Here is a 12,371-nt window from a genome sequence, read left to right on the forward strand (position 1 = left end):
CGGATATGAAAGGAGAGGCAAGGATGGGACAAGTGTGATTTATGGAGCACCGTGAGGTCCAGGGGAGAGGCCACACTCGCTGCCCCCAGAAGTCAAAGTGCAGCCTCAAGCAAAGCTCTGGAGATTGAACAGTTCACAGCTCAGAGAGAGAACTCAACGGGGTTAATGGAATGACCAACATGATAGGCCACCGCGAGTGGCTGTCAGTCCCAGCTCTGCTTTGCAGACCGTGGACGAACCCAGGCTCCACTCTGAAACCCTGACTCAGTGGGTTGTGGGATGGGCATTAGTATCTTTGTAAACCTGCCCCCACGACCCTGATGCTGAAGGTTGCAAAGACTGCAAAGCTGAGCCAAGAGAGCATGCTCACGGGGAGAGCGTGAGCCTGGCACCGGACAGGACAGGGCTCTGTGAGCTTTGTGGGTGGCGTACCCCGCCCACGGGCAGGCGCCCTATAAGGACGCTGCAGGATGCACGGGGCCCCGTGGACCGTAGGCGGAGTGGTCGGTGCCCGTGCGACCCGGTGCAGATGCAAAGTACTGGGGCCCAGCACCCAGGTACTGCCGCGGAAACCCAGCCATGTACCCCCCAGCGAGCCCTGGGCCCTGAGAAAACGCCCCGGCCTCTCGGCAATCATGCCCGTCTCAACGAGGGATGATGACAGCATCTCTGTCGGGGGGCGGTTGAAAGGGTTAAATAAGATCACCGAGTCCTCCAGGAAGCTTTCATCAAAGCATTCCCATAAGTGAGGTGCGGTGTCCCAGGAACTGGGGCACAGACGTGAACCAAATAGGCTAAACACTCTGTCCGTACGGAGCTTCCATTGCAGCAGAGGGAGACCAAGGATTTCAAGTGTGTCAAGTATATAACGTGTCAGACGGGCCGAGAGGGAGCAGAGCCCGCAAGTGGAGGCGGTTCTCCGAGGATGGAAATGCGGATGGAGCACTTGGCCCTGAGGAGAGCACATAGTAAGTGTGCAGTAAATTGTGTTTACGAGGCCAGAGGGAGTTTGGTAGGAGTAAGGGAGTTACAAAGATTCGCTTTATGAAATAAGGTCACGTGCGACGCAGAAGCGCCTGGCACAGGGTAATCGCTTGGAAGATGCTGGGTTTCATTCCTCCCTCCCCTGACCGTGACCCCCCACCCCACCCAGGAAACACCGTCTCCTCTCTCCCATATTGAGGGGTGTGGGACGTGCAATCCTTCTCTCTGAATCCGCTTTCCCAGCCATCCTGCCCCCTAGTATCAACTGTACGGCCATGGAGATGAAACAAGTTACTTGGTGGAAGATAAGAAACCAAAACACACGGAGGGTGCTTGTCCAGAGAGCGTAAATGACTCTTCATTGTAATCCGGGAACTAAAGTCTCAAATTAAAAATAAAACAGGGCACAGTGTGGCTTCTGCCACACTCCAGCCACAGAGGAGATTCATTGTCAGACAATCACTGAGAATAATATGTTGATTGGCAAGAGCCAGGCTTTGTGGAAGGGACAAAACTCCCCGCAGCTCATCTACAATGGAATTGTTCAATGTCAGGCACAGCTTTAATAGCATTGTTCTGCGCTGCGCTGGATGTAAACATCCCACTCTTCATTTTGTAAGCAATCAAAGGGAAGTTTTATAGACGGGAGAGCGTGAACAGCTATAATATCTGTGCCAGAAAACACACGGGCAAAATAAAAAAAAAAAATCAAAGAATGCCGCACCTCGAAAGGCCTGCTTTGCGGCTTATCTCCCATCTCCCCTGTCCGTCCAGCAAGTTGCGCATCAGACACATCACAAAGGCCCACGCTTTAAATGTTGCCCTTGACATTATTAAAAAATACAAGGTTAGTAAATCAGACGGGAGGAAAAAGAAAAAAAAGGAAGAAAGAACCAGACTGCTAAATCTGGACAGTCAGGTATTCACCCTTCATCTTGTCACGGCACCTGCAGTAAAGGAGGGGGACTGAGGAGCCCGGTGGTCGAGCACCCACTGTGTGCTGGGTGCTGTCTGGGTCACAGTGCAGTGAGGGTGCTGATCAGTGGAGCCAGGAAGACCGGTTCATGGCCTAGCTCTGCCGTTTCCTAGAATTGCCTAACCTTTCTGTGCCGCAGTGTTTCCATCCGTAAAATGAGCATGAAAATGACACCGAGGATCCAGGTATCCCACTGGATGGTTTTGAGGATTAAGTAAAATAAATTTGTCGTTGGAGGGGAGGGCCGAGGGGCTAAAACATACCAGGAACTGAGCAGTGGATAGTATAGATCTAATATTCCGTAATCTGCACCCCAGCCCTTCTGTAGGTTGAATCGGATCCCCGAAAAGATATACTGAAGTTGTAGCCGCCTACAGCTGTGCATTTGACGTTACCTGGAAACCGGATGTTTGCAGATGATGAACCTAAAATGCGCCCATTGGGGTCCTAACCCCAATGCAGAATGATTGGTGTCAAATAAGCCCATTAAATAAAATATAAAATACACCAGGATGATCGGTGTCTTTATAAAAGGCTGAAACTTAGAGACACCGAGAAACACGGCACGTGAAGGCAGAGGGCGGGAGTGACGTGTCTGTGCGCCAAGGAACGCCAAAGGCTGCCCGGGGGCCCCCACAAGCTGGGAAGGGACAGGGACGTGGCCCTGCTGACACCTCGGTTTTGGGCTCCTAAACCTGCACGTTGTGAGACTATACGTATGGGTCGTGTTGGTTTTTTTTTTAAGCCGTTCCAGCGTGGGGTGCGTGGTTTCAGCCCCCGAAAGCTACTACGATCCCCAGCATGCGAAGGACACGGATTCTTACCTTCAGATGAGGAACTGAGAGACAGTGAGAGGGCAGAGGGGACGGTTGCAGCTCACGGTCACAGCGGGAGGAGGCAGCCGAGCAGGGCCCACGCGGTGCAAGCCAACGCCTGCCCGGCCCGGGAGCCGCGACGGGAGCCGCGACGGGGGCCGCGACGGGAAGGCCGTGCTGCTGGGGCGCACCCTCGGCCGTGGAGGGCCCGCGGGGCGCTGGTTGTGTTCAGCTCCTCTGAAGAGAGCGCGAGGGGTAGAGGGCGACTTTTTAAAAAGAATCGGCTTTTATTTATAGTGACGTTCCAGTCATTAATTTCGGAGGAAGAAAGCCCAAAGCAGAAGCAGGTTCATTAAAAAATTTGACATTAGTAATTTAATTAAATTGGTCTTTGCGTCTCTTTGCGGAAAATGAAATGTTAATTCTACACCGGTTCTCAGCCCATTTCCCCGCTTGGCTCCCTCGCTCACCTCTGCTTTCTCCTCCAAATGTTTACCTGACCCACCCCCCCACCTGCCCCCCACCTGCCTCCACCTGCCCCCCACTGCTGCCCACCTTCCTCCACCTGCCCCCCACGTGCCCCCACGTGCCCCCCACCGGCCTCCACCTGCCCCCCACAGGCCCCCACGTGCCCCCCACCGGCCCCCCACGTGCCCCCATGTGCCCCCCACCTGCCTCCACCTGCACCCCACCTGCCTCCACCTGCCCCCCACCTGCCTCCACCTGCCCTACACCTGCCTCCACCTGCACCCCACCTGCCTCCACCTGCCCCCTACCTACCCCCCAACCTGCCCCCACCTGCCTCCACCTGCCTCCACCTGCCCCCCACCTGCCTCCACCTGCCCTCCACCTGCCTCCACCTGCACCCCACCTGCCTCCACCTGCCTCCACCTCCACCCCACCTGCCCCCACTGCCCCCACCTGCCTCCACTTGCACCCCACCTGCCCCCTACCTGCCCCCCACCTGCCCCCCACCTGCCTCCACCTGCCCTCCACCTGCCTCCACCTGCCCCCCACCTGCCCCCACCTGCCTCCACCTGCCCCCACCTGCCTCCACCTGCCCCCCACCTGCCTCCACCTGCACCCCACCTGCCCCCCACCTGCCTCCTACCTGCCTCCACCTCCACCCCACTTGCCCCCACCTGCCTCCACCTGCACCCCACCTGCCTCCACCTGCACCCCACCTGCCCCCACCTGCCTCCACCTGCCCCCCACCTGCCTCCACCTGCCCTCCACCTGCCTCCACCTGCACCCCACCTGCCTCCACCTGCCCCCTACCTACCCCCCAACCTGCCCCCACCTGCCTCCACCTGCCCCCTACCTACCCTCCACCTGCCCTCCGCCTGCCTCCACCTGCCCCCCACCGGCCTCCACCTGCCCCCCACCTGCCCCCACCTGCCTCCACCTGCCCCCACCTGCCTCCACCTGCCCCTTACCTACCCTCCACCTGCCCTCCGCCTGCCTCCACCTGCCCCCCACTGGCCTCCACCTGCCCCCCACCTGCCCCCACCTGCCTCCACCTGCCTCCACCTGCCTCCACCTGCCCCCTACCTACCCTCCACCTGCCCTCCGCCTGCCTCCACCTGCCCTCCACCTGCCTCCACCTGCCTCCACCTCCACCCCACCTGCCCCCACTGCCCCCACCTGCCTCCACTTGCACCCCACCTGCCCCCTACCTGCCCCCCACCTGCCCCCACCTGCCTCCACCTGCCTCCACCTGCCTCCTACCTGCCCCCCACCAGCCCCCTACCTGCCCCCCACCTGCCAACTCGCACAGACACTCACAGCCACCGGCTCTGCTGATCTGGGGAGACTGTGGCACCAGAAGTGGGGATTCCTGGGAAACTGGTACCAGCAGCAGGGGATCATGAGAAACTCTGCTGGAGCCAGCAGTGTGGGATCATGGGAAACTGGTACCAGCAGTGAGGGATCATGGGAGACTGTGGCACCAGTAGCGGGGGAATCCTGGGAAACTGTGGAAACCACCAGCGTGGGATCATGGGAAACCGTAGAATCCACCAGCGTGGGATCATGGGAAACTGTGGAATCCACCAGCGTGGGATCATGGGAAACTGTGGAATCCACCAGTGAAGGATCATGGGAAACTGTGGAATCCACCAGTGAGGGATCATGGGAAACCGTGGAATCCACCAGCGTGGATCATGGGAAACCGTGGAATCCACCAGCGAGGGATCATGGGAAACCTTGAAATTCACCAGCGTGGGATCATGGGAAACCGTGGAATCCACCAGTGAGGGATCATGGGAAACTGTGGAATCCACCAGCGTGGGATCATGGGAAACCGTGGAATCCGCCAGTGAGGGATCATGGGAAACTGGAATTCGGGCAGCGTGGGATCTCAGGAAACCGTGGGATCCAGGAGCGCGGGATCATGGGAAACCTTGAAATTCACCAGCGTGGGATCATGGGAAACCGTGGAATCCACCAGTGAGGGATCATGGGAAACCGTGGAATCCACCAGCGTGGGATCATGGGAAACCGTGGAATCCGCCAGTGAGGGATCATGGGAAACCGTGGAATTCGGGCAGCGTGGGATCTCAGGAAACCGTGGGATCCAGGAGCGCGGGATCATGGGAAACCGTGGAATCCAGCATCGTGGGATCTCGGGAAACCGGAAGCCAGCAGCGCGGGCCGAGGGGAAGCTGGCAGCCAGCCGTCGGGCTTAATCCGATGGGCAGGACCGGGACGCGGAATAGAGACCAGTTGAGGGTTGGTTGAGGCGGCTTCGGGCTTCGGGCTTCGGGCTTCGGGCGCGGGAGGGAGGGAGGGAGCGGGAAGGCGCGCAGGGCCGGGCTCGCGGGCTTTCTCGGGGGGCTGGGGTACGGGGTCGTGTGTGGGGGCGACAGGTGTTAGGGCAGGTGACAGGCGGCCGCCCCGCCCTCGTCCGGGTCTGGGTGAGGCGCGTTCAGGCCCCCGCGTGGGTCCTGTCTCCCCGTGACGTCCCGGGCGGCCTGCTGGTGGCGGGAGACCCCTGAGGCGGCCGGGGTGGAGGGCGCCCCGCCATTCTGTTGGCGCCCCCGACCCCGTTGGTCCCGCCAGCCCCGCCGGCCGCCGGGATCGTGGGTACCGCGTGGGCGCCCGCAGCGGGGACGGGAAGCTGGCAGGAAGCGGAGGTGGCCAGTAGAGTGTGGGACCCGGGAAACGGAGCGGGGGTCATGGGCTGCGGAGGCGGCCAGGCTGGAATCACGGTGGGAGACGCTGAGGGGGCAGCGGGTGGGTGCTGGCCGGGTGCTTCCGTCTGGGTCCTCAACCCCGTGCAGGCAGCTGGGCGCCGGGAGCTCCGGCTCTCCTCGGCCCAGGGCGAGGCCCTGCCTGTGTCCTTGGCTGCTCTCCTGGCAGAGTAGGCCCATGACCGACCTTGGTGGCCTGAAGGCGGGAACCGATGCGCGAGCCACCCCGCGACAGCTCTTGAGGGCCACGCCGTGATGTCGCAGCAAGGCCAGCGGGCCCAGGCTCCCGGCACATGTGCAGACCGGGCCAGGCCCCTGCCCTGGGGTCCTGCGACGGCCACCACACGTCTGCCGCTGCCTGAGCACCCGCCCCGTGCCGGGCGCTGGCCCCACGCGCCACCCGCGACCGGTAACCCCAGTGGGTGCTGCTGTTCTCCTTGCCTATTGCAGGAAGGCGAGGCTCCCCGAGGTCCCATGACTCAGGCCCCAGAGTGAGACCGAGCAGCACCCGGTACAGACCCAGGTGATTCCAACGTCCGCCGTTGTCTCTGCCACGAGCTCACTCCTCCTGGAAGGGACGGAGAGAGAGAGACAGACAGAGAGAGAGACAGAGAGAGAGAAAGCCTCCCGTCCGAGGCTTATGGGGCCCCCAGAGTTGGTGGAGAGGGTCCCTGAAGGCAGCAGCACGGTCGGGAGTCGGGCCCAGCAGGGCTGCGAAGCATCTAGATCCAGGCTGGCCCCGCCTCCTCCCTGCCATCCCCACCCTCTTGTTTCAGACTTCTGGAGCTCCTAGATCACGTCGGTCTCAGGGCCTTTGCGTGATGTTTCCTTCTTCTGGAACGCTCTTTGGCCGAGCTAATTCTCTTGTTGTTGTTAAGATTTTATTTATTTGAGAAAGAGAGAGCACGAGTGGTGAGAGGAACAGAGCAAGGAGAAGCCGAGTCCCTGCTGAGCAGGGATCCCAATGGGGGGCTGGATCCCGGGACCCTGGGGTCATGACCCAGGCTGAAGGCAGGCGCTTAACCAAGAGAGCCCCCCCAGGCGCCCCAGATCTCACTAATTCTTACTAATCTCTGGGTTCAGCATGGATGTCGCCTCTTCCAGGAAGCCGTGTCCAACTGCCGCAGATTGGGTTTGGTCCCTTGCTTGGTCCCTGTCCCGTCAGAGCATGTAATAGCCTTTAATCGTGCACATCTCACTGAGCGTGCACTGGGTGCTCAGGCTCCCAAGTGTTGTACTCCCGCGTGTGCCAGGCTGTGTCCCAAGCACTTAGCATATCTCAGCTCGTTTAATTGTCATGAATATCCAGTGAGGGAGCAAAGTGGTGCTGTGATGTGCATGTGGCAGAGGCGGAGACTGGGGCACAGGAGGTTAAGAGGCTCACTCGGGGGGGGGGGGGGCCCTGGGGGGTAAGCTACCGGGCGGGCTGTGTGTGCCCCCGGGCTCTGGAGTCTGCACTCCCTGCCGCCCTGCTCTTGGGCCTCTCAGGGACGCCTCAGCGAACCCTTGCCAGGTGACGGCCACCTGCTTGGATGGCGCTCTGGACGTGGCTGTGAGCCCTCGGCCTTGGCCTCTGGGGGCATCTTGGATTGGCAGGAGGTGGCCCTTCAGGACACAGGCAGTTCTGACTTTGGGGAGAAAGGCAGAGGCTGGGGGAGCTGGGTTGGGCTGAACAAGCGACTGAGGCAGGGGCCGCACCCACCCTGGCCCCAGATGGGCGGGTCACAACGCTCTGGCACCTTCCGCGACTCCCTGTGGGTGACGGGAGCACACTCGCGGCTGCCCGTGATTGCTTTGGCTCGGGTCAACGCTGTACGTTACCTTCTCCTGCCCCCCCCGCCCCCCCCCCCTTAAACGGGTCAGTCGGTCAGGACTCAGGCTCTGGTCTTCCCGCCTCTGCCTGTTCCGGCGCTAACAACCCCTTCAACTGCCCCAGCCCGCTGGGCCACGGCCCCCCGGCTGCCAGGGCACATGCACATGAGAGAAAGGGCCCTGGTTAATGAGCACCTACCCTGTGCCCTGCTCCACGTCCCTTCCCTGGTCGTAAGGGCCGTGGATCGGAAATGGGGCAGCTGAGCCCAAGGGATGGAAGTGGTCTCCCCGGGGGACCCCGAGTGATGGGGCGGGCGTGATCCGGGGAAAGGCGGGGGATCCGATGTCGGGTTACGAACCACAGGCGTGGCTCCCCCCGAACGGGAGGCTGCGAGCATCAGGGGGCCCGGCACCGAGGGAGGGCCCACTGCCCACGGGGGACGACACCCAGGGGTGACGTGCTCAGGCAGGCGCCGCACGGGAATGGGGGGCCAGCGTCGCCCACTCACAGGCCGTGACCTCCCTCTCTTGCAGTCCTCCCCAGCCACGCGTGTGGGAACCCGGGGCGGCTGCCCAACGGCGTCCAGCAGGGCTCCACCTTCAACCTCGGAGACAAGGTCCGCTACAGCTGCAACCCCGGCTTCTTCCTGGAGGGCCACGCCGTGCTCACCTGCCTCGCCGGCTCCGAGAGCAGCGCCACGTGGGACTTCCCCCTGCCCTCCTGCAGAGGTAGGTGGCCGGGAGGGCCCTGGGCCGTACCCGGAGAGGGCTGCTGCGGCTTCCCGGGGCCCGGCCTTCGGGGGGCAACGCCGTCCACCCCGGCTAGGTTGGGGGTACTTGCTGCTGGCGACCACTGAGGGCTGGGCCCCCGCTCTTCTAGAGGTTTCTCAGCCCCATGTGACCTTCCAGCGCTCAGCTGTGCACTCTCCATCCCTTTCAGTAAACTCCTTTTCAGCCAGTCTGCCGTCCCGTCTGCAAGAAACACGGTTTCATTTCCATTAGGGAGCGTCCACGTGCAAGGATCTCCTGAAGCTTTCCTTCCTGCCGGCCTCCCCCCCGGCAATTCTTTTTTTTCTCCTATAAATTTTCTGTAAATTCAGCCTCTCCCTGCGTCAGAGAGCCCTCCTCCAGCCTCCAGACATGCTCAAAACCTCTTGACCCCAGCAGCGCCCCACCAGAACCCACCACCTCCCTCCGGGGCGGCTAGGGTGACTGGTTTTCCCAGGAGTTTCCCATTTTTAGCTCTGAAATTCCCACACCCTGGCCGTGCCCTGAGCCCCCGGCAGACCGGGATGGTGGGGCACCCTCTTCCCGGCTGATTTCTTATTGCTCGTCCAGCCCAGAATAACGGAGTCTGTTTCTAATTCTCCATGCCTCTCATCTGATGATAAAAATAACACGTGATCATTTTCAAGTGATCTTAGAAAATTCAGAAAAGAGTAAAGAAGAAACGAAATTTTAATGATTTTTGTGTGTTTCCTTCCTACATTCCAATCCATGCTGCACTCTGTGTATATCATGTACATGTGTGTAATTGTGATCATTGCCACGTGTAGACTTTTTTAAGCCACCTTTTAAAGGCTGTGACATGATGCTCTAGGCTTTCCTGGACTACGAGAAGCACCCAGCATCTCGAAAGCTCCATCCAGCCTTGCCTCTCCCCCACCCCATTTCCCACTTACGTGTCTGTAGACTGGCCTTTGGCCCCAATATTCTGTATCACGTTGCCCAATCAGATGGGAACTGTTGGGGCCCTTCCTTTTCTTGACCTCTCAACAGCCTTTTGCACTATTGACCACTCTTTTCTTCTCGAAACTCTCATCTTTAAATTGTGTGGATCCCAAAACACTCAGACATAGGTCTTGGGGGAATTATTTCAAGGAGTTGAGAAATGACTGGAATGTGTAGGTCTCCTTGGGTTCAAGTTTTACCTTTCCCTTGGAGGCAAGTTTTCTGTAATTACTACCCAAAGACTAGCTCGGGGAGACTTGCTCCCTCTTCCCGTCATGTGTGCACAGCCTCTGTGCCGTCTGTACCGGGGGCGGAGAATATTGGCACGTGGATCTCTTCCCTATTCCCACGCCACAGACGGATGTAATTAATGGGTCATAGCACCCTTTCTTGGGCCTACACATGGCTGTGAGCGCCTTCCCGACAGACAGGCCCCACGCGGCCAGTGTGAGCTGCCACCTGGCCCCATGTTTGTTGATTCCTCCTCAGCCACGTCCGTCCTTCTTGATGGAACCCAAGGGAATGAGAGCCTCCCTTCTTACCTTCGCAAGTGCTCCTCTCCGGCCCCATTTCTACCTTGGGACGTGCCTCTCATCATGTGATTGTTACCAGGAACGGCCCCTCCACACGAGTGTGTGGCCCTGAGTGGCCACCCACAGCCTAACAACTGCTCTGCTCCCTACTGTCCGCTCCTCTTAGAGCATCCCTCCCCACCCCCTGCTCAGAGCATGTCCCAGCTGAACACTCTGACTTTCCCAGGACGGGGGGGTCACGTGAAAGAGATACAAAACCTGGAAGTACACGAAATCAACTACTGGAGTCGTGAAACAAGACCCGCCGTTCTCTTTCCTCTTACGACACTGTAACTATCATGCTCTGTTAATAAGAAACTAAAAAATAACGGGAGCCCAAGAACGAGAGGCAGAGGAGCCTCTGCACCCCATCCCGTGCAATATAACCCTCCTCGACAGCCGTCCCTCCCACAGTAGGAATTCACTTTCCCTCCCGGGACCTTCAGGACCTTCATCAGCTTTAGCCTCCTCTGAACCTGGAACTCCCTGCCTCCCCGGGGTTCTGCTCTGCAGACCTGGGAACTGGGACTTGCGTCAACTTCTTAGGCACCAGAGCCCCGTGGCCTCTTGGCTTTGCCATCTCCTTACAGGCGAAGGGTGATGTTGTCCTGAACAAAGAGGGCCTTCACCTGGAAGGAACTTGGCTGGCTGGGGAAAGGCCTTTTTGTAAATCAGTGTAGTAAAAGATGAGTGATGAGGGCCTCCTCCTGGAAGCCTTCCTTTGCAGGTGGGCGCACGGCCCCCAGTCGAGGGCCTGCACGTCCAGGCGTGGGGGTGGAGTGGGCTAGGGTGATAGTACGCCCCCAGCACTCACAGCACAGCAGTGGTTCATGGGTGTGTGGGTGCCTTTTGGGGACATGACTCTCCCAAGCCTCTTCCCTTCCTCTTGGCCTCTCACACGATGACGATTCTTCCCCTCTGCTCCCCAGCCGTGTCCTCAGTGCCCTAGGGCCCAGCATGGACCTGCTGCTGGGAACATCCTGCGTCTCTTGGGATTTCTCATCCACCGTGTGGCTTCTTTTTTTTTTTTTTTAAGATTTTATTTATTTATTCATGAGACACAGAGAGAGAGAGAGAGAGAGAGAGAGAGAGAGAGAGAGGCACAGGCAGAGGGAGAAGCAGGCTCCCTGCAAGGAGCCCGATGCAGGACTTAATCCCGGGACCCCAGGATCACACTCTGAGCTGAAGGCAGGCGCTAAACCCCTGAGCCCCCCACGGGTCCCTCCCACCCTGTGTGGCTTCTGTCTTGCTTGGAGGAGACTCTCCAATGTGTGTCTCCTACGCTACAGACCCACATGGGTATCAGGCTCAACCGAACCTCTCCCCGGAGTGTGCTTCCAATGAGGCACGTCCAAAATCTAATTCTTTCCCTTTGCGTGGTTCCTTCACTGAGGCGAAGAGTGTCACCACCCACGGTGACCAAGCCAGATGCCCCAGTGGCATTTACAGTCCCCCCCCCCACGCCTGGCCATCAGCCACCACGTCCTGACACCTCTCTCTCTGCACCAGTACTCGCCTCCAAGCCTCTGCCCTTGTTTGGTGCTCTGGCTAGGGACGGTCTGGACTGCCTCACGTCTTGTGTGACCCGTCCCACCGCAGAGCAGCCCTCGCTGGCCGGCCGGCCGCCACCCGCGCCCCCACCCCCATCCCAAACTACTCTGAACGCTGCAGTGGACTCCCTGAGCCAGGGATCCGACAGTCATGCCGCCAGCGGCTCTTCATCACCGACGAGGTCAAGGTCAGGCTCCCTAGCAGGGGCAAGGCCCTTCCAGAAAGAGGCCCAGGCTGATCTTCCTAAGTCTTTCCTGAGAGCTTCCAACGTAGCGGCACCAGAGAATGCTTTCCTCTGGAACACACCAGGGAGCCAGCCAATGGGGTCGCATATGACTTGCAGAAGGCTCCGGGTCCGGGAGGCTCCTGGGGGCCTTCGGGGGCTGCGGTGTGGCACCACCACGCGCTGCCCGGTGGGGGACAGAGGGCTTGCCCACTTTCTGAGCCGCCAGCGCCTCCCTCATCCTCCGGGCCTCGGGTCCATCTCTGGTTTCTAATTCCCCACAAGCTGTCATCTGAGAAGTGTCCGCGGTGAATTTCCGGAAGCGGTGTTCCAAACCCCACTTCCTTAGGAGGCCAGGCTTCCCGGGAGCGGCGGGTGCTCATCATGTTCTGCACGATGCCAGGAGCCGCGGTCATGCCAGAGTTAACGGTTCACACTCAGGAAAGATTAAAGCCTTTTGGCCTCTTTTCCTCTGGTGTAGACCTCTCAAGGGCTGGCATCTGTGAGTAGATAAAC

The 12,371-nt window shown here is 59.7% G+C and overlaps 1 protein-coding gene across 1 annotated transcript in view; it reads left to right on the forward strand.

The window, feature by feature from the left end:
• The window catches only part of CSMD2 (CUB and Sushi multiple domains 2), a gene marked incomplete at its 5' end in the record, with an annotated part of 437,990 nt that overhangs the window by 94,484 nt on the left and 331,135 nt on the right, over window positions 1–12,371 (forward strand). Inside the window, one exon of the mRNA XM_038557633.1 lies at window positions 8,313–8,507. Coding sequence (XP_038413561.1) covers window positions 8,313–8,507 — 195 coding nt within the window. The remainder of the gene's footprint in view (window positions 1–8,312; window positions 8,508–12,371) is intronic.

Source organism: Canis lupus, chromosome 15 (genome assembly GCF_011100685.1).
Source record: "Canis lupus familiaris isolate Mischka breed German Shepherd chromosome 15, alternate assembly UU_Cfam_GSD_1.0, whole genome shotgun sequence".
NCBI classification, from domain to species: domain Eukaryota; kingdom Metazoa; phylum Chordata; class Mammalia; order Carnivora; family Canidae; genus Canis; species Canis lupus.